Source organism: Dendrobates tinctorius, unplaced genomic scaffold (assembly GCF_039654945.1).
Source record: "Dendrobates tinctorius isolate UK_male_01 unplaced genomic scaffold, ASM3965494v1 ptg000005l, whole genome shotgun sequence".
NCBI classification, from domain to species: Eukaryota; Metazoa; Chordata; class Amphibia; order Anura; family Dendrobatidae; genus Dendrobates; species Dendrobates tinctorius.
Window position 1 is genome coordinate 30,671,391 of NW_027361673.1, and position 23,433 is coordinate 30,694,823.

At 44.6% G+C, this 23,433-nt stretch overlaps 1 protein-coding gene across 1 annotated transcript in view; it reads right to left on the reverse strand.

Annotated features, from left to right (window-relative positions):
• CAPN7 (calpain 7) overlaps positions 1 to 23,433 on the reverse strand; it is a 115,027-nt gene that overhangs the window by 63,575 nt on the left and 28,019 nt on the right. Inside the window, exons 5-7 of the mRNA XM_073569230.1 lie at positions 20,217 to 20,426; positions 19,990 to 20,076; positions 928 to 1,054 (exon numbers count right to left, since the gene is read on the reverse strand). Of these exons, the coding sequence (XP_073425331.1) occupies positions 928 to 1,054; positions 19,990 to 20,076; positions 20,217 to 20,426 (424 nt within the window). The remainder of the gene's footprint in view (positions 1 to 927; positions 1,055 to 19,989; positions 20,077 to 20,216; positions 20,427 to 23,433) is intronic.

Genomic DNA, 23,433 nt, shown 5'->3' on the forward strand with positions numbered 1-23,433 from the left:
CCCCAGCGGACTTTAACCTGCAATTTCTGGCTTTTCCTTTGTGTACATAGAGGGTATTTTTCTATGTTAGGATATCAGATTTTCCCTTTACAATTTCCTGTGAATATAGGCAAGGACAGACACTGAAATGACCCTGAAGAAGTGCTGTAGGAAAATTAGTCAAAATCTTTATTTCTTCTACTGAAAATAAAAAAAAACAGGAGCGGTTTACAGAGAATCTGTCACCAGGTGTTTGCTATCCTATCCAACAGCAGCAAGATGTAGAGACAGAGACCCCAATTCCAGCAATTTGTCATTTGCTGAGCTGCTTGCTGCAGTTTCAATAAAATACCTGTTTTTAATTGCTGCAGATCTAGGTCACACTTGCGAGTGTGATGCAACTCTCTCGCATCAATACCCGGCGTTGCCACCGGTACTCGGGACAGGAGTGTGCGGCTGCATAGAAATACATGCTGCCACACACTCCGGTCCCGAGTGCCGGCGGGTATTGATGTGAGTTTCTCGCATCACACTCGCAAGTGTGACCCCGGCCTAATACGGAGATCTGTATAACCCCAACCACACCTCAGATTGGCAGCTTTCTATATACACTGTGTATAGGCAGAAAGGTACTAATCAGTGGTGGAGGCAGGGTTATAAAGAGCTCATGAATATGGAGGACAATATGGCTAGTCCGCTAGTGATAAAATCCTTTTTATCAGATGGAGATTATCAAAACTAAATCAAGCAGCCCAGTAAGTTACACATTGTTGATAGCAGAGGCTCTGCCACTACATTATGCAGTTCTCAGATTAGGCGTCAAAATGTCAAAATCCTGCTGACAAATTCCCTTTAAATGAGGTGTTTTTGTTGAATATTTGTTGAATGCTGATATCCCCTTTATATTTTTGGGGTATATATTGCACATGAGACACAGTGCCGCCTTACCTGCTTAATGCTAAAACTTGACACAGTGTAGATCATTGTGGGGTTGTTAGTGATTTCATCCGGCCTCACCCACCTGGAAAACATGACTTTTTGCTTTGGGGACAGTGCCAACTTTCCAAACTTGTCTCTAAAGTTTAAAACATTTGAAAAGTAAAAAAAAAAAAAAAATGTAAACTGTGTCATGTCTCTATAAAAGGTTTGCAATATGAATTGTTAAGCTGTGAAATATTCAGTGAACATTTTATGTGCATAAATTATTTTACGACTATCTCAGACCGATCCGAGTACACCTTGTCAGGTATAGACACCATGCAAGAAAGAGTACACCATGTCAGGTATAAACACCATGCAAGAGTACACCATGTCAGGTATAAACACCATGCAAGAAAAAGTACACCATGTCAGGTATAAACAACATGCAAGAGTACACCATATCAGGTATAAACACCATGCAAGAGTACACCATGTCAGGTATAAACACCATGCAAGAAAGAGTACACCATGTCAGGTATAAACAACATGCAAGAAAGAGTACACCATGTCAGGTATAAACAACATGCAAGAGTACACCATGTCAGGTATAAACACCATGCAAGAGTACACCATGTCAGGTATAAACACCATGCAAGAGTACACCATGTCAGGTATAAACACCATGCAAGAGTACACTATGTCAGGTCTAAACACCATGCAAGAGTACACCACGTCAGGTATAAATACCATGCAAGAGTACACCACGTCAAAGTACACCACGTCAGTGTACACCACGTCAGTTATAAACACCATGCAAGAGTACACCATGTAAGAGTACACCATGTCAGGTATAAACACCATGTACGAGTACACCATGTCAGGTATAAACACCATGTACGAGTACACCATGTAAGAGTACACCATGTCAGGTATAAACACCATGTAAGAGTACACCACGTAAGAGTACACCATGTCAGGTGTAAACACCATGTAAGAGTACACCATGTCAGGTGTAAAAACCATGTAAGAGTACACCATGTCAGGTATAAACACCATGTAAGAGTACACCATGTAAGAGTACACCATGTAAGGTATGTACACCATATAAGAGTACACCATGTCTGTATTTGTTTTTCCCGTCACCATGGTTACTCCCTTCTTCCTGTGACGTACTTCTGCTTTAGACGCCTGTATTGTGAGGAGACGGTATGCGACTGCGCAGACGCCGATTTTACTAAAACCTGAGCGTTGGGCATTTCGCTATGCGAGCAATGTGTCGCAAGCGCCGACTATGCTAAGACCTGCGCGTTCTATACTCTCTAGTACTTCCGGGTTATACGGAATCTATCTCTAGTCACGTGTGGAGTGTACACATCACCATTGACTCTCTTAGGATTTGCCGCCGCCGCCTCCAAAGGCACGTGTTCGATGAGGTAACGCTGCAGCTGCATTTCATTTATTTGCTAATTGGTTGAATATATATATAGGATATGTCTTGGTATAACCACTTGCCCCTGATGAAGCCACCTAGTTGTGGCGACACGCGTCGGGCATTTCCACAAGCTCCCCCTGCAATAGATATGCCTAGCTGATTATATTCAGCTCCCACCTGGAGGGATTGGTATTTGTGACATTCATGCAGTTTTTTGTATGTATATCCCTTGTGATTATTGCATCTCACATTTTGTGGGATGGTCTTTCCTTCCCTCCTTGTGATTTCCTATAAGATTTCACATAGTGATTGTAGCTATTGAGGTTTCTTTATGGTCGCATATCTATACTTTATATCTATTTGTTGGTGATTAATGAATGGTTATTATCTTTTCCAAAATGGAGTTGACTTACTATACCTATATCTAAATTATTTATAGTTATTGAGCTATACTATTGAACCTTATATTTATTGTTTTGCTCCAAAAACCATGTCTTTTATGATGTGAACTAATATTAACCATTTGTGTACATCTTTTGTCCTTTTTGGGAGAGATTTTCTAGCCATACTTTGGGCTAGGAGGGTTTACTGTCATATCTATGACTTTTTAATTGTTTTTAATGGGTTATGTCCTTTTCTGTATCCAATAAAATGATTTTGTTTATTTAGGTGATCCTGGTTTCAGTCTGTAGCTTTTCTCTTTCTTATGGTTAATGTTTTACAGACTTCTGTGTATCCCTTACATGTGGTGCCCTCTAATTTTTCTATATTAAGCTGTTTTGTAGGTAAACTTAGTTTACCATTCTTTTTAGAGTGTTGACACACATTCTATTGTTCCTATTATGGATTTGGCAGCTAGGGAGGCAGCTTGGAATAATCAGGCACGTGGTATTTTTGATGAGAGTTCTGGATTGCTCACAACTCACATTGACTAAAGGCCCTTTTACATTTAGCGATGCACCAGCGATCCAACCAGCGATCCGACCCGGTCAGGATCGCTGGTGCATCGCTAAATGATCGCTAGTGAGCTTTCATACAGAAAGATCTCACAGCGATGCAGCAGCGACGCAGCGCACGATACTTACCATTCACACACAGAGATCCTGCGTCCTCCCGCCCGCCTCCACGCGTCGCTGGACGTCACAGCAGGAAGTCTCAGCAGGAAGCGCCCGACGAGAAATGGAGCCAGACATTCTCGCGCGATCAGCGATGAGCAGCGGGGGAGCCGGTCGCTGGTAAGTATCACACATAGCGATATCGCTAGCAATATCGCTATAACGTCACAAAACCAGTGACGTTTTAGCGATATTGCTAGCGATATTGCTTAGTGTAAAACCCCCTTTAGAGAAACATTCTGACTTTGAGACTCTATCTAGGGATCTGGTCAATTTGCATAAATCCCTTACAAAAACATGGTGGAACATAAAGGGTCTTGAAGAGTATATCAGATTTGGTTTGGTCCCTAGGGGGCTAAGGGTACCGTTACACTTAGCGATGCACCAGCGATCCCAACAACGATATGGATCGCTGGTGCATCGCTAAGTGGTCGCTAGTGAGCTGCCACAAAGGCAGATCTCACCAGCGACATCGCTGGGGTCGCTACTTACCTGTCAGACGCGGCGATCCTTCCTTCCTTCCCTGTGATATTATGAAAATTTAATAAAAATTATATAAATAAAAAAAAAAATGGAAAGGCATATAAGTGGGTCCACAAGGGTAACAAGAGACGTATTTACCCTGACAACAGTAGTGCCAAAAACACCCCCTTAGCAGTGGAATCACAATCCAGTGATTTTTTTTTATCTTCGGAGCAAAGCGACACAGAAGGCGCAGTAGGAGGGGCAAGTGAAGAAAGAGATCCCAGAAAAAAGACCAGGGGATATCAACGGTGGTCCCCCAAATATCAGAGGAACACTCGACAGAACCGGAGGCGGTAATGTCTACTTTCAACTCTCCCCCTCCTACTGGTTCTTCAGGTGACTTGGGTAAGCTTCAAATTATTAATCTATCCGACTATGAGCTGTCTGCTATTGAAATATCGGTACTTAGGCGAGGGTTGTCCTTTTGTCCCACAAATATGCTTGATAAATTTACTTTCATTAAAGACCTATACCTTTTTTGCTGTCAATTGACATTCAAATTACTTTATCACCAACCATCGGTTATTGATAGTCTACCCATGGAAGACAGACAAACTTTTAGAGATTTTCTTTCTTTGCTTGAAGAAAACGAAAACCCGTCTTCGAGGAAACGATTTTTGGGGAGGACACCGTCACAAGCAACTCCATCTCTGTCACTTTTTCCAGTGGTCCAGTTATTCTTCGATTCAGTGTGTCGAGATATTCAATCCCTTGATATGAAAATCAATCATCTGAATAATGTGAGTAAATCTGAAAAGAAGGCTATACGTGATTTGGGAAACAATAGGGATTTGGTGATTAGGGAGGCGGACAAAGGTGGCAATGTTGTCATCTGGCCTGTGGATTTGTATATCAAAGAAGCGAAAAGACAACTTAATAATTCTTTATGTTATCAGATACTTCCGTCGGACCCTACCTCTTGCTTCAAATCCAAATTGGACAAACTGTTACAGACTGCTTTCACACTCGGGTGCATTGACAAGAAAGAAAGAGACTTTTTGACTACCCACCACCCGAGAGTTCCCACATTTTACATGCTGCCTAAGGTGCATAAGTGTCTACGGGAGCCGCCAGGTAGGCCCATTGTGTCTGGCATCGGGGGTATCTTTGAACGGCCATGTATTTATGTTGACTTTTTCTTGCAACCTATAGTGACTTCTTTGGCCTCTTATGTGAGGGATTCTTCTCATTTGTTAACTTTGTTGAAAGATCTAGTTGTTCCATCTAACATTATCTTGGTGACCCTCGATGTTGAATCTCTTTATACCTGTATTAGGCATGATTTGGGAGTCCTGGCGGTGTCCTTCTTTCTGGAACAACATTCTACTGGTAATCGTGGACATGATTCTTTCATCTTGGACCTCTTACACTTTGTTCTGGACAAGAATTATTTCGTGTTCGACCGAGTGTTCTATAGGCAGGTATCTGGGACCGCGATGGGGGCACGAAGTGCACCATCGTATGCGAATCTTTTTCTCGGGTGGTGGGGGATTACCCAAGTCTTTTGTCTAACAATATTTCAAGAGCACGTTTTTAAGTGGTGTCGGTACATTGACGATGTTCTCTTACTTTGGACGGGGTCAACTGGAGGAGTGCAAGCTATTTGTTGATGGTCTTAATAATTTAAACATTCGACTTACAGCTAACTTTTCGGGATCAGTGGCAGAATTTTTGGATCTTAATTTGGCTGTTGAGGAATCACATATCAAGACCACCTTTTATCGAAAACCTACATCTACAAACAGCATTGTGCATTACTCAAGTTTTTACCCGGACCACTTGAAAAACAGAATTCCCAAGGGACAATTTTATCGACTAAAGAAATTGTACTGATCAACGAGACTTTTTGACGCAAGCACGGGATCTTACTGGACGTTTTAAAAACAGAGGATATCCCAAAAAGGTAATTTCTAAGGCATTTGTAGTGGCAAGGGACAGCAATCGAGACAAACTGTTATGTCCACAAATACGACAGACTACCAAACCATTGGGGGTGGTAACAACATTTAATAATCAGTGGCAGGACATTCGCAGCATCCTTACAAGATATTGGGGGATGCTTGCTAGCGAACCAAGACTTATTCCACATATCTCTTCAAAATCCAGTCTTATTGCTAAGAGGGCCTTGTCACTTAAGGACTCATTGTGTCACAGTCACTTTAATAGACCCACACATAGTTTAAATAGGGGTACACGTCTACGAGGCACCTTTGCGTGTGGGGGGATGTAATATCTGTAACTTGACCATTGGAAGTGAGGGGATTTCTCTTCCCACCCTGACATTCTTGATTCATTCCAAAACCTTTTTCAATTGTAGGTCAAGAAATTTGGTCTATGCATTGATTTGTAAATGCCCGAAGATCTATGTTGGTCAGACAACTCAGGAACTTAGAAAGAGAATTCAACAACATCTCTCTAATATCAATACCGCCAAATCGGACAAAGAGAAAGGCAAAACCCTGACATCGGTTGCTATGCATTTTTTGAATGAACATGGTGGTTGCAGTAGGGGTATTAGGGTTATGGGCCTGGAATCCATTCAGACTAACATCCGAAGGGGTAATATCACTTTGGAACTTCTTAAATGTGAGTCCAAATGGATTTTCAATTTACGTAGTCTCGCACCCATGGGACTCAATGAGGATCTTTTATTTACTGGTTTTTATAAACAGCTTTGATCCATATATATATATAGTCTTTGGACCTGGCCTTATGTTCCCATTTGTATGTCTGATGGTTGGTCATTGATAGTATCCTTTTTTCTTTGCCTTTGTAGGTGCTTTTGGCAAATATTGGACTTCTCTATTGGACTATCAAGACATCATCAATTTGAGAAACTCAGTGTGGACTCTGTTTCTGGAATATCTCAACACCTCTTGGTTGCCATCTTGCGTGTTCATTTCTCTTTGTTTGTTCTATGTTGAGGCGTATCTAACTGGCCTCTTGTTTTGGAATATCTCCCCTTTTGGAATAAAGTATATGTTTTTCTATTTCTCATGTCCACTGTGGGAGGAGCTTGTGGAAAATATTTGGAAGACAGTTGTTTCCATTCTTATTTGTTATACTCTTAGGCAGGCTCTCTCCATAAGGGGGGGTTGTTTACTTCCTCTTTTTACCACCGACGTATATGGAATGAATGTATGGTTATATCCTGCTTCTATACTTACTCAAGTGGTCGATGTCTGCTCTACTTTTCCTTGTGCACTTAACCCCATACTTAATTCATGGAGTATACTATCATCTTATGGTTGTCACTTTATGTGCTTATTGATTTGTTTGCTTCATGTGGAGGTGTACATGGGTGTTGCTTTGTGGGATATTTCCCCTTCTGAATAAAGTTTATGTACTCTAATTTCTAATGTCTATTGTTGGAGGAGCTTGTGGAGATCTTTTGGAAGACAGTCGGTGTTTTCCAATAATTATGTGTAACAATTTAAATCAGGATCCATTCACAAGGAAGGGATGTTTATTTCCTGTTTCTACCTCCAGCATATACTAAATGAATGTGTGGCTAGACCTTATTCTAATCCTGACTTTATTGGGCTACCTCTATTTTCTATTCAACTCAGCACTAATTCTTAACATGTGCTTTGACTTCCCGAATTCAAAAATGATTTTTTTTTTTGCCATTGCTTTTCAGATTAATGTAATATATGTTACGGACACAATATCTTTATTATTCTATTTGATTCACTAAGAAAAACTGTGATATTACTATATTATTACAACATTTGTGTCCTCTGAACTTCGATGACCATTTTAACATGGTCTAGATAGGGCAAAAGCTATTATGATACTTTTGGGGTATTACTGAGATTATAATAACTTGTAGGGAGTGGCTATGTTACTGTATGTATGCTGACTCTATTTTGTTTAACTTGTTTCTCAACTGATGGCCTCTAGGTTTTATTAAACGCTATGTACGATTGGCCACTTTCACGCAGGCATCTTATCTGTATAGGTTAGCCGGCTCTATTGGCATCTAATTAGGTTCCTTGCTTTTTGTAGGGCATTCAGTATGTGTGCGCACTGCGAAGCAATTGACTTATGGGACATCTTATATGTAATCTTTGTTTATTCGTTGACATATGAATATACTATGTGAATGTGAAAACATAGTTCTCAGGTTAACATCTATTTGATGAACCACTCATTTCTATTGAGATTGGATTTATCATTCATAGAGGTTGCACAGTGTGACATTGCTTATTTCTATTTGGTTTTTGGTTGTGCCGATATCTTTTTTGAAGATAATGCATCGGGTCATGTGTAGTCACTAGGATACTGCGCATGTGTCGATTGTATCTAGACAGGCGCAGTGTTAGGTCACTTACTCTTGTACATTAACATCTACAAATTAGTGATCAATGGTCTTTTTAATTATTCTTAGTCTAATACTAGTGCACCAGGACTGTTCTTGATGCGTCTATGCTGTGCGATCATCGCACTGTATAACATGTTTTGTATTTGCTTTCTTCGTCACCATGGTTACTCCCCTTTTCCTGTGACGTACCTCCGCTTTAGACGCTTGTGTTGTGAGGAGGTGGCATGTGACTACGTAGGCGCCGATTTAGTCAAGACCTGCGCGTTAGGTATTGTATGCGTGTAATGCGATTGTTCTTGACTTACTTATGTTGTGCGATTGCTATCACCGCACGGTATAATATGTTCTATTTGTTTTTCCCGTCACTATGGTTACTCCCTTCTTCCTGTGACGTACTTCTGCTTTAGACGCCTGTATTGTGAGGAGACGGTATGCGACTGCGCAGGCGCCGATTTTGCTATAACCTGCGTGTTGGGCATTTCGCTATGCGAGCAATGTGACTGCGCAAGCGCCGACTATGCTAAGACCTGCGCGTTCTATACTCTCTAGTACTTCTGGGTTATACGGAATCTCTCTCTATTCACGTGTGGAGTGTATACATCACCATGGACTCTCTTAGGTTTTGCCGCCGCCTCCAAAGGCACGTGTTCGATGAGGTAACGCTGCAGCTGCATTTCATTTATTTGCTAATTGGTTGAATATATATAAATATATAGGATATGTCTTGGTATAACCACTTGCCCCTGACGAAGCCACCTAGTTGTGGTGACACGCGTCGGGCATTTCCACAAGCTCCCCCTGCAATAGATATGCCTAGCTGATTATATTCAGCTACCACCTTCCTTCCCTCCTTGTGATTTCCTATAAGATTTCACATAGTGATTGTAGCTATTGAGGTTTCTTTATGGTCGCATATCTATATTTTATATCTATCTGTTGATGATTAATGAATGGTTATTATCTTTTCCAAAATGGAGTTGACTTACTATACCTATATCTAAATTATTTATAGTTATTGAGCTATTACTATTGATCCTTATATTTATTGTTTTGCTCCAAAAACCATGTCTTTTATGATGTGAACTAATATTAACCATTTGTGTACATCTTTTGTCTTTTTTGGGGGAGCTTTTCTAGCCATACTTTGGGCTAGCAGGGTTTACTGTCATATCTATGAGTTTTTAATTGTTTTTAATGGGTTATGTCCTTTGCTGTATCCAATAAAATGATTTTTTTTATTTAGGTGATCCTGGTTTCAGTCTGTAGCTTTTCTCTTTTTCTTATGTCAGGTATAAACACCATGCAAGAGTACACCATGTCAGGTATAAACACCATGCAAGAGTACACCATGTCAGGTATAAACACCATGCAAGAGTACACCATGTCAGGTATAAACACCATGCCAGAGTACACCATGTCAGGTATAAACACCATGCCAGAGTACACCATGTCAGGTATAAACACCATGTCAGAGTACACCATGTCAGAGTACACCATGTCAGGTATAAACACCATGTAAGAGTACACCATGTCAGGTATAAACACCATGTAAGAGTATACCATGTCAGGTATAAACACCATGCAAGAGTACACCATGTCAGGTATAAACACCATGCAAGAAAGAGTACACCATGTCAGGTATAAACACCATGCAAGAGTACACCATGCAAGAGTACACCATGCAAGAGTACACCATGCAAGAGTACACCATGCAAGAGTACACCATGCAAGAGTACACCATGCAAGAGTACACCATGCAAGAGTACACCATGTCAGAGTACACCATGTCAGGTATAAACACCATGTCAGGTATAAACACCATGCAAGAGTACACCATGTCAGGTATAAACACCATGCAAGAGTACACCATGTCAGGTATAAACACCATGCAAGAGTACACCATGTCAGGTATAAACACCATGCAAGAGTACACCATGTCAGGTATAAACACCATGCAAGAGTACACCATGTCAGGTATAAACACCATGCAAGAGTACACCATGTCAGGTATAAACACCATGCAAGAGTACACCGTGTCAGAGTACACCGTGTCAGTGTCAGAGTACACCGTGTCAGAGTACACCGTGTCAGAGTACACCGTGTCAGAGTACACCGTGTCAGAGTACACCGTGTCAGAGTACACCGTGTCAGAGTACACCGTGTCAGAGTACACCGTGTCAGAGTACACCGTGTCAGAGTACACCGTGTCAGAGTACACCGTGTCAGGTATAAACACCATGTCCGGTATAAACACCATGTCAGAGTACACCATGTCCAGTATAAACACCATGTCAGAGTACACCATGTCCAGTATAAACACCATGTCAGAGTACACCATGTAAGAGTACACCATGTAAGAGTACACCATGTAAGAGTACACCATGTAAGAGTACACCATGTCAGGTATAAACACCATGTAAGAGTACACCATGTCAGGTGTAAACACCTGAGTATACCATGTCAGGTGTAAACACCATGTAAGAGTACAAACACCATGTAAAAGAGTACAAACACCATGTAAAAGAGTACAAACACCATGTAAGAGTACACACCCCACGTAAGAGTACACCATGTAAGAGTACACCATGTAAGAGTACACCATGTAAGAGTACACCATGTAAGAGTACACCATGTAAGGTATGTACACCATATAAGAGTACACCATGTCAGGTATAAATACCATGTAAGAGTACACCATGTAAGAGTACACCACGTCAGGTATAATCACCATATAAGAGTACACCATGTCAGGTATAAACACCATGTAAGAGTACACCATGTAAGAGTACACCATGTAAGAGTACACCATGTAAGAGTACACCATGTAAGAGTACACTATGTCAGGTATAAACACCATATAAGCGTACACCATGTCAGGTATAAACACCATGTAAGAGTACACCATGTCAGGTATAAACACCATATAAGAGTACACCATGTCCAGTATAAACACCATGTAAGAGTACACCATGTCAGGTATAAACACCATGTAAGAGTATACCATGTAAGAGTACACCATATAAGAGTACACCATGTCAGGTATAAACACCATGTAAGAGTACACCATGTCAGGTATAAACACCATGTACGAGTATACCATGTCAGGTATAGACACCATGAACTTCATCTATAAGCCAGAGTAAAACGTGACTACATAAATCATCTCTCTCACTAGAGCAGTCTTTTTCAACTCCGTGGTGCACGTCGTCCCACAACAGGTCTTGGAATTCAGGATATCCTTATTCTAGACTAAGCATCAGGAATTGCCATAAGTTCTCTCTATGAGATATTGGTAAATCATGATCTATTGGGGGGTTTTAAGGACTGACATTGAGAAACACTACTAGTCTAGACCAACTTTGTGGATGTATTACTTGACCAGCCCCATACATCTAAATGAGAACTGTGTAATGCACACACATACTGGATTGTTAATAAAACAGTTTTATGTAGCTCATCATAACCCATTAAAGGGGTAAATCCATCTCATATATTTATGGAATATGCACACGAGATCACATGAATGTAAAGTAGATGTGGTGCCACCAATTGAACTCACATCTCTCTCGAGAACGGATCCTTAAGAGGTAATCCAAATCACTGTTAATTTGTATGGTAACTCCAACCTCCTCTATGACAGCAATGAGCAATGGGATGCCATTCTCGAGATAGGTGAGCCCCTCATCTACGATATACTTAGGACATGTCCAGAGATGTCTTCCAGCAGCAGCAATATAAGTTGTTTAACTAGTGGCCCAGGCATCCTTCACTGGATATTCATTACTATCCAAAGAAATGCCACAGGATTTGGTGCAGTGAGATTTCTTTTGATAGCTATATTACTTTTAAAAAATTAAATCTAGATATACATTAGTCTTTTGATTTTAGATTTATTCTTTTTCTGTGAATGATTATTGGCAGGCACTGCCTACATGAGCTTTACATTTAGAGATTTGCTTTACAGGTACTGTAGGCAAGATCACATACCTCCCAACCTTTGAAGAACAAAAAGAGGGACGAATTATGCAGTATGCATAGTGCGGCAAATTTTGCCCATGCCCCGGTCACACCCATTTACCATTCCTTTAATTTCTTTCTCCCCTGGCAGGAGGCAATGTCTGAGGGGCGCTGGCAGTGAGGGACAAATCAGCAGACGCCTGAGAATGCAGGGCGTAGACGCAAACCCAGGACTGCCCGCTGTATCTGGGACAGTTGGGACTAGAGAGGAGTGATCGATTCACGGGTCTCCGGTCCAGCGCCCAGGTCAGTGGTACCTAGCGGCTGGACAGGAGGCCGCAAGTCTCTTAACTTCCAGAGTGGCACTTGAATAGCCAGGGCTGGCACGGCGTCATCTGTGCATCCTGCTCATCTCTAGTTGGGACCTACTTATTTATTTTTTGTTCCTTCATTCAGTCGGAGCCACCAGAACTTTCTCAATTTTGAGTAGCTTCATTAAAAAACATCAGCCTTCTGGGTTTTTTTTGTTTTATGCAGATGTTCACACCAAACTACACAATAACAATCTTCACTAATTATTGTTCTATTTTTTTATGCCTTTTCCACCTTATTTGATGCATTTTTAGTGTACATGTGAAGCAGCTTTTTAATGTGCTTTTTATAGTACAGAAAAGTTTTGATTCTGCACTTAAAATAACTGCAGTTTTTAACATGCATTTTTTAGGCTCCACATAGAAGGCAAGAGAGAAAAAATGCACCAAAACTGCACAGTTTAGCGGCATCTTTAGACCACAGGGAGAGCAGTTTTTATGAAATCACATCCACATCCATGAAATCACATCCACTTTGCTAGGACAGTTCAACACAGAAAAACATGGATTTTTGTGATAACTCACCATAAAATCCTTTTCTCCAAGACGCTCATTGGGGTACACAGATACTGTGGGTGTATGCTTCTGCCGCTAGGAGGCTGACACTAAGTGAAAAAAAGAGGTTAGCTCCTCCTCCGTCGTATACACCCTCGCCCCTATTGCGGGCGGAACTCAGTTTGGTGCCAAAGCAGTAGGAGGACAACAAAATCAGCCTTAATACAGGTACAACATGTCCAGAAAAGGACCACCCTTATATCACATAAATAAATACGTATTAACTAAACAAAATCAGAGCCAACTGGCTAATAAGGTGGGTGCTGTGTCCCCCAATGAGCGTCTCGGAGAAAAGGATTTTACGGTGAGTATCACAAAAATCCATGTTTCTCCTTCGCCTCATTGGGGGACACAGATACTGTGGGACGTCCTAAAGCAGTCCCTGGGTGGGAGAATTGACCCACCAATCCAAGCTACATGCACCTCTTGTTTAAAAAGGTGCGCCACCGCTGCTTGGAGAATCCTTCTACCCAGGTTCGCATCCGCCGAGGCCTGAGCATGGATAATATAATGTTTGGCAAATGTGTGCAGGCTGGACCAGGTTCCTGCCTTGCAAACCTGTTCCGTCGAAGCCTGGTGCTGAAGCGCCCAAAAGGCGCCCACTGCCCGAGTAGAGTGCGCTCTGATCCCTGCTGGAATCAGCGTGCCTCTAATGCTGTAGGACTCCTGAATAGTCAAACGAATCCATCTGGCTATGGTCGATTTTGAGGCAGCGAGTCTCTTCCTGCGCCCTTCGGGGAGCAAGAACAGCGTGTCCGTCTGACGAAAGGGTGCCGTCCGCGATATGTACCTCCGGAGGCTCTTACCACGTCTAACGTGTGAAGAGCCTTTTCCACACGGTGCGCACTGGTGCTGGACAAAATGAAGGCAAAACAACATCTTCATTAATGTGAAAAAGAGGACACGACTTTCGGCAGAAAAGGAGGGGCTGGTCTGAGGACCACCTTATCCTTATGGAAAGTGAGGAACGGAGCTCGGCAGGATAGGGAAGTGATGGCCACTAGGAACACAACTTTCCAGGAAGGGTACCTCAAAGAGACATCCTGAAGTGGTTCAAATGGAGCTTCTTGCAGAACACTTAGGACCATGTTAAGGTCCCAGGCGTCCATAGGCGCCTTATAGGGAGGTACCAAGTGGGAGACCCCCTGAATGAAAAGTCCTCACCTTCAAATTGGTAGCAATTCTGCGCTGGAACAGGACGGATAAGGCCAATATTTGTCTCCTGAGGGAACCTGGGGCAAAGCCCGAGTCTAATGCTCTACCGATTGAGCTATCCGGGCCCTCTAAGCCCGACTGGAGGAAAGCCAAGATGTTGGGGATCGAGAATCTCAGCGGAGAAACACCGCGGCCTCGACACCAAGCAAAGAACACCTTCCAGGTGTGGTGGTAAACTTGTGCTGAAGCAGGCTTCCGGGCGCTAATCATTGTAGCGACCACCTCGCTTCCGAACCCTGCCTGGGTTAGAATCCAAGATGCAACGGCCATACCATCAAACACAGGGTCCCTGAGTTCGGGTGGCAAATCGCCCCTTGAGACAGTAGATCTGGGCGCTCTGGCAGGTGCCAAGGAACGTCGGCGAGCAGCTGCATTAGATCTGCGTCCCACGCTCGATGGAGCCAGTCTGGGCCAGCAGAATCGCCGGCACCACTTCCGTCCTGATCTTTTTGATGACTCTCGGAAGTCGTGGCAGTGGGTGAAATAGATATGGGAGGCGAAACTGGTTCCATGGCAGAACCAACGCGTCCACCACGAATGCCTGCGGGTCCCTGGCCTGAGCGACATATGTGGGCACCTTGGTATTCACTCTGGAAGCCATCAGGACCACATCCGGAGCTCCCCACAGTTGACAAATCTGCTGAAAAACTTCGGGATTTAGAGACCACTCTCCGGATGCACGACCCTGCCGGATGAGAAAGTCTGCCGCCCAATTTTCCACGTCCCGGAATGTGGACAGCCGAAATCACCGAGTGGTTTGCTTCAGCCCACTGAAGAACGAGCCCCACCTCGCGCATGGTTGCTCTGCTGCGGGTGCCCCCTTGATGATTTATGTAAGCCACCGCCGTGGCGTTGTCCAATTGAATCCGGACGGGGCGGCCTGCTAGAAAGTGATGAAACTTCTGCAGAGCCAGCCGAATTGCTCGTATCTCCAATCAGTTGATCGGGAGGCGTGCCTCCTGTGGCGACTACCGTTTCTGGGTTGTGTGGTGGCGAAACACCGCTCCCCCACAGAGGAGACTGGCGTCTGTTGTCATTACCAGCCAATGATCTGGGGGGAAAGGTTTCCCCTGGGCCAGAGTGGAACTGGTTATCCACCATCCGTGCGACTGCCTGACTTGAGAGAACAGTCGGCATCGCCGATCGAGCATAAAAGGATTCTTATCGCAGGCTGACAAGAGGGCATGCCGCAGGGGGCGAAGGTGATACTGGGCGACCGGTATCACTTCCATTGCCGACACCATTTTCCCTAGAATCCTCATCCCGGATCGGATAATATGAGGGAATGGTTGGCGAAGTGTCGGAATCCCTGCCGGAGAGCTAGCGCTCCCTTTTCCTGAGGGAGAATTACCAACCCTCGGCAAGTGTCGAAGATCATTCCTAGGAAGGAGATCCTCTGAGCTGGCACAAGGGATGACTTCTTTGCATTGCCAACCATCCTAAGCGGGCAAGAGTATCTAGCGTGATGTTGACCTTTTCCTCGCATGCCCGTATTGACGGGCCCTTGACCAAGAGGTCGTCCAGATAAGGCAAGACGACTATGCCTCGAGAATGCAGTGTGGCCATGACAACTGCCATAACCTTTGTGAACACTTTGGGAGCCGTGGCTAGCCTGAAGGGTAGCAATATGAACTGAAAATTTTGATCGCCGATGGTGAAGCGTAGAAACCTCTGATGAGGAGGAAAAATGGGAATATGCAGATATGCGTCCTGGATGTCTATTGAGGCCAAGTATTCTCACTGCTCCATGGCCGATATGACTGAATGGAGAGACTCCATCCGGAAATGTCTGATCCTGATGAATTTGTTCAGAAGCTTCAGGTCAAAAACAGGCCTGGGAACCGCAAAAAGGTTGGAATAGAACGCCTGAGCTCTTTCGTGTTCCGGCACTGGAACAATGACTCCATTGTGCTGGAGCGATTTGATGGCTCCCAACAGAGCCCTTGCCTGGGTATCAACCCTGGGAAGCCGAGAAAGAAAAAACCGTCTTGGAGGATATCTGACAAATTCTATTTGTAATATGAGGCCACCAATTCCTTTCCCCATGCGCCGTGAGCGACACTGACCCAGACATGGTGAAACCAGAGTAGGCGGTCGCCCACCTTGCCGGTATCGTCTGGTAAAGGCCTCGAGTCATTTGCCCGACGATCTTTGGGATCTGGATCCCCTCGATCTGGGCTGCTGAGTACGCATTCTCCCCAATGGGTTGGCTCTATATGAGACCTGCAGCTCCCTATCCTGGTTGGGGCGGCCTGAGGCGGCGGAATTGGCCGCTGTAGTCCACCCGGGGTTGCGAAAGGCCCGAAAACGTGCATGAAAACGGGTGATGAAAAAGCGTTTTGACCTTTGTTGAGGGAGAAACCCGCTCTTTCCTCCTGTGGAGTTGGAGATAAGTTGATCCAACTTCTCCTCAAATAGGTGGTTGCACTGATAAGGCAGGGAAGTCAAGGACTTCTTAGAAGTAGAATCGGCTCGCCATGTCCTTAACCATAGGGCTCTTCTGATAGAAATTGCATTAGCGGCAGCAAGTGCCGAGCAATTGTCCGCATCCAAAGACGCATTGATTACATAGTCTCCGGCCATCGCCATCTGACCTGCGACCTCCGAAATCTCTGCAGTTAGATCTTGCTCCTGCGCGACCTTGTTTAACGTTTCTGACCATGATATCATAGCCTTGGCTACCCAAGTTGCTGCGAATGAGGGAGCGAGCGCTGACCCTGACGCCTCATATACTGAGCGAGCTAAGCTCTCTATATGGCGATCCGTGGGATCCTTAATTGAGGAAACACTAGGGACGGATAGCAGGGTCTTAGTGGCTAGGCGCGAAACCGGAGGATCCACCATCGGGGATTCCATCCATTTTTTACGGAGGTCCGGAGCAAACGGATACCTTGTTTCGAGTGCCTTTTGACCCGAGAAACGCCTATCTGGACGCTCTCTGTGCCGCTGCACTATGTCCACAAACTCCAGGTGAGAGGAAAAAATTCTGTGCGGGCGCTTCACTTGCTTAAATGCCACTTCATGCCCTGTAGCCGCTGCGGGATCATCCTCAATCCCCAAGGTCTGATTGATGGCTTCTATGAGGCTGTCCACTGTTTCACGTGACGCTGGAGTATCCAGGTCAAGGGGCTCGTCTGAGTCGAATTCTGAGGCCTGCTCGCTATCAACCACTGATGACGGGGAGCGAGAAGCAGAACTTACGGATGCCAAGGCACCGGATGGACTGGGCGACACCGTGTGGATTCGTTTCCCTCGGGTCTGCCTGAAGTGAGAGCGGCCCCTGCAGGCGAGAGGCTCTTGTGAGGTGGAGGTCCCCGCCCCCATCTGAGGCCTGAAGGGACTCAATTGCATGACCTGTGACAGTGATAGAACCCACTCTGGGAGGCTTGGCACCTTGGTCGCAGAGGAGGACGGACACTGAGATTCTGTTAGGTGTTGGGCTCCGGGCGCTGCACAGCGGGAATCCTGAGCCTTGTCCTCTGCGGTCTGCCCACACCAGCATTGTGGGCTTGGTCGCAGGGGAGGGCTCCTGGGCGCGTTTGGAGTCGCCGGCTTTGCATAATCTCTTGCTCTGCGCCCGCGGAAACGCAGCCCGACAAGAGATGCATGCTGCTTCTTCGAACATGCTGTATCTGTCCCCTGCTGGGGATAGGGGGAAGGAGGTAGCACCTCGTTTTCCCTGTGGTCTTCCGGGCAGCACTTACCCCAGTCCTGTGCCCCCCCGATCCTGGACGCCTCCGCACAAAAATCGCGCGCCACCAGCTGTGGGGCAGACCGCCAGCATATAAACCGGTCCAGGGGCGGTATTTCCGGGGCTGAGGCCTAGCCGCACTCCGAAGCCGGGGACTAAATTTATCCCCCGCCGACTAGGCCTGGGGGCGGGCCGCCGGAAGTGATGCGCGGCCCGGAGGCGGAACCTCCGGTCACGGCCTAGCTTCGGCTAAAGCCGCGGCCCCAATTTATCCCCTGCCCGCGACGGGGGGGCGACTCCATGGCGCCACAAAAAAATGGCGCTACTTACTGGCGCGGGCTTCTCCGCACCGCTCTGCAGCCACTGGCCGGAGGCATCTGACAGCTAACGGCTCCAGCTCCGGATCTTCGCCGCAGGAGCCCTCCCAGGCCCTCTCCTCACTCTCTTCAGCTTCCCAGCTCAGGTATGTGTGGGGGCCTTGACAAAATAGGAGGGTGCAAGCACCCTAGCTCCATCTAACCCCTTCAGGGGGTGAGGAGAGGGACCGTCCGCCACCTTGCAGCACCTCAGTCAAAGCATTGGTGGAGCAGTGGGGGCCGCACGGACTAGTCTTGTGCCTCTGTACAGCCCATGGTTTCAATACCTAGGGGTGGTCAGGGCTAAGTCTGGCATTGTGTCCCACGTCGTGGGAGAGGATACGTGGAGGGACACTCGCACGTGCTCGCCCGTTGATGGTTTGGGGAAATCGGACCCTTTCAATAGGATCCGTTGCCCCTGTCTCATCTTCATAGACGGTAAAAATAAAATAAAATAAAAAAAGTTCCGGGGAAAAAGACCCAGATATGTCCCACGGTGCGGGAGAGGATACGTGGAGACGATACTAAACACGTGCTCGCCTGTTGATGGTTTGGGGAGATCAGACCCTTTCAATAGGGTCCGTCGCCCCTGTCTCATCTTCATGGGGAAAAAAAAAAAAAAAAAGAAAAAAGGAAAAGTCTGGAGCAAAACCAGACGTGTGTGCCTCCATGAACACTAAGCAAAAAACTGAGTTCCACCCGCAATAGGGGGAGGGTGTATACGACGGAGGAGGAGCTAACCTCTTTTTTTTCACTCCTAGCGGCAGAAGCATACACCCACAGTATCTGTGTCCCCCAATGAGGCGAAGGAGAAATTTCTGTGAAAAAAAAGCAGCAGAAAATACGCCGCATTAATGCTACATGTGAACACGGTCTAAATGTTTAAGCAAAGTGGATGTGATTTCAGGAAATCACTGCCCTCAGTGACTCTAAAAACACTGCTGAACTCTGCGGTTTTGGTGCATTTCTCTCTGAAGGCTTCTGATAAAAAAAAAAGCATGAAAAAAACGCTGTTGCATTTTTAGGTGCAGAATCAAAGCTTTTCTGTAATATCTACACCCAAATCGCATCAAATAAAAGGGAAAACGCATAAAAAAAACCCGCAGCAAACAGGCAATAACCAAAGGAGATTGTTATTGTGTTGTCTAGTGCGGACACCTGCAAAAAAAAAATATGCATAATAAAGCAGTAGAAAAAAAACGCAGCATTTATGCTACGTGTGAACACGGCCTATGCGTTATTTTTATTACATTTTTTATGGGTTTAATAGAGAAAAATACCAATCACGCCATTTTTCGATCCCGGATCTGTAGATGTGATGTCAGCAGAAGCACCTCAAATCACCAATGACTGCTCTATGCCAGTGAAGAATGGCGCCGAGCACAACAGGCAGGTAGTTAGTAACTACCTGCCCATTAGTGCTTACACACATTTTTTTTTATCCCCTTCAATTACTTCATTAACGATTCACCGGCTTTTCTAAAGCAGATAGAGAAACACATTGAGGTTCATTTTCATCTGTATATAACTATTATACTACATACTTACGAAAATGGCATGGGGAAGGCAAATCGTTCCCGTAGATCAACACTCATGAAAGGCACATATTCGATGCCATTAATTTTTGATGTCTTCCTACGAAAAAAGCAGAGTATCATCAGCATGGACCGTAATGGAAGATACTTAGAATGAACCTATGACCAATGTGTAGTGAAGCAGGGAATGCAGATGATACAAGAATAGGAATCGGTAAGCACAAGTGAGGTCAACCATACCTGAGCACTTCGATCTCCTCCGATGTGTACTTCTGATGAGGTGACTCGCTGTTCTGGGCTGTCTGCCGGCCAGCTGGTGGTTTATCATTTAAGCTGAAGTCTGGACCCAAAGGGAGGAAGCTCCGGGTTGGTTGGTTTTGGCTTTGCTTAGGGGCAGATGGCTTATCTTTGGAAGAGGATTTAGACCTGGAGTCCCTTAATGATTCTGCTCTATTGAAGAAAAGGAAACAAAATTGTATTCTGGTACTGATATGTCAAGAGACCAAACCAAAACTGAATGTACCATAGGCGAGAAAAAACCCTAAAAACGTAATGCTCCCGTAATGATAAGTATTTCAAGGGACTAAAATGACCATTTCCAAATCTGTATAAAACTTGTTTTCATGGCTACGAATGACTGAAGCTGTATAGTGAGACTACGAGCACAGATGTACTCTATAGGACGGAACTAGATTGCTCGTTATACCAGGAATATACCTGTGAGGTAGTATTTTAACCCATTCAGGCCCCAGCCATGTTTCATTTTTTGTGCCTTTGGTTTTCCCTCTTCTTCATCCTAGGGCCATGACCTTTTTATTTTTCTGTCACTTAGAGTTTGCTTTTATACCTTCGAATGGCACCATTCACTTTACCCTACAATGCACTGGAAAACAGGAATAAAACTGAAGAGGGATGAAATGCTGAAAAAACATGGCAATTCCATTCTTGTTTTGGGGGAGTTTTGTTGTTCATTTGGTAGTAAATGTGACCTGTCATCGTGATTCTTCAGGTCACTATGATTACAGTGATATCAAACTTAAATCACTGGTAAAGTGCTGGAGGGAAATACGTTTCATTGAGACTATTAGCTTCAGTGATTTGAAACCCATTTTAAGGGCTGGGCTTTTGTGGAGACCATAGAACGGGTGGGAGGTTGTCCACCTTATCTCCACCCAAGGGTGTGGTCTGGGGTTTAAACAGTCAGTCTTCTTAGGTAGTGTGTTTGGAGAGACTAACTCCAGGAAAGTGCTTACCATGGGTGTTTGCTAACTCTGAGCGGGAGGATCTACGGAGATGAATAAACAGTGAGATACAATTTTATTTTCCTGCATTTGTCCAAAGGGCCGTGTTTAATTTTACTTCACTATAGTTTAAGCCGCATGTACCTAATAAACCAGTGAAGGGCTTAAAGAGACAGTGTTTCTGTACCAATGAGTGAGCTGATCTACCACACTTTTTATTTTTTTAGAAGTGTAAAAAAAGTTCTGATTTTTGTCATCACCTTGAGACCTGTAACTTTTTTTTTTTCATCTGATTGACCTGTAAGAAGGCTTGTTATTTACATGCCAAGAAGCACTTTCTATTGGTACTATATTGGAGCGTATATGACATCTTGCTCGCTATGTTTTTTTTTGTTTTTTTTTTAACGGAGGTACGGCACCTGAAGAGTGGCAATACTGGTGTTTTGATTTCATTTTTATACTTTACAGTGTTTATTGTTTGGGCTAATTATTTTTATATTTTGATAGATTGGACCTTTACGAATTATACGTTTTATTCTCTTTATTTCTTCATTTTTAGATTGGGACAAGGGTGGCAATTTCAACTTTTTTTTTTTATTACTTTTCAATGTGTTTGTTGATTCCCCTAGGAAATATGAACCGGAGAGTGTTTCTATGCTCTTACTAAATACTGCAATACTCTGGCATTGCAGTATATAGTAAACAGCACTATGTTCTATAAAAGCAACTCTGTGGCGTGCCTTCACAGGAGCACCAAATTGGCAGCCATGGGGGCCTTCAGTAGGTCCTTGGTATGAATAACCCATCGGCACACTACAATCTCTTCTCTGATAGCGGTAGCTTAATGGCTGTAATGGACTCCAGCACATGTTGCAGCCATATAAATGCTGCCGCAAGAGATTAACAATGGCATTTAAATAGTTAAACCTGCAGTGATCAGTCACTCTGGTCGCTGCTGATGTGGACTGTAACACAGCTAGCGACTGTTGTGCAATTAGCAGTCTCAGCACCCCTTATGTGACCTATGATTAAAATATTTGTTACAGGTCATTAAATGGAACCTGTCATGTAAAATAATGCTATTAATCTGCAGATATGGGGTTAATCTGCAGGTTAATAGCGCTCTGACACCGTGCAGCGCCACACAGAGAGCCACACTGCCAGGAAAGTCTTAGTTACTCACCGGTTAACGGTATTTTTCGGAGTCCATGACAGCACCACCTGAGAGAGGGGATCCGCCCTTTGGGAACAGGAAACCTACAGATACAAAAAGGGTGGCACCTCTCCCACGCATCAGTTGGATTACAGAGCACAAGAGGACTTCCAAGGTTAATGCATGATTTATGTACAGTATTCTTTACAATTATAAACTTTTATCACCAGTGAGCATATACAAGAAATAGACGTGCACACCCAAATTAACTAAAGGGAGGGAATATACGGGTGCTGTCATGGACTCCGAAAAATACCGTTAACCGGTGAGTAACTAAGACTTTATTCGGTCGTCCATGACAGCACCACCTGAGAGAATTACAGAGAGTAATCACTACTTTAGGGGGGGGCTACAGCCTGCAGAACCCTGACACCGAAGGAGAGGTCTGCAGAAGCACCCAAGTCTAGCCTATAATGACTATAAAAAGTGCTCGGAGAGGACCAAGTGGCCGCCTTACAAATCTGGTCGATGGAGACTTCCGATCTCTCGGCCCACGAGGTCGCCACGGCTCTGGTGGAATGCGCCTTCAATTTCTCCGGAGCCACTCTACCTTTTGAGGTATAAGCTAACGAGATTGCTTCTCTAATCCATCTGGCTAGTGTACTTTTGGACACCCTAAGACCTTTCCTAGGGCCCTGGTAGGAGACAAAGAGGGCATTGTCCTTCTTCCAAGGATCGGTAGCCGCTAGATACACTAAGAGGCATCTCCTAACATCTAAAGTGTGTAGCTTCTCCTCTTTCTCATTAGTTGGTTTAGGGAGGAAGGATGGAAGGACTATTTCCTGCGACCTATGAAAGCTGGAGGCTACTTTTGGTAAATACGCTGGGTCAGGTCTAAGTATTACCCTATCCTCTTTTACCTGAAGAAAAGGTGGGCGCCTAGACAATGCCTGAATGTCGCTTACCCTACGGGCTGACGTTATGGCTATCAGAAAAGCTATCTTGAGGGACAGGCTCCTAATAGAGGCTGACGAGATGGGTTCAAATGGCACTTCTGTCATGG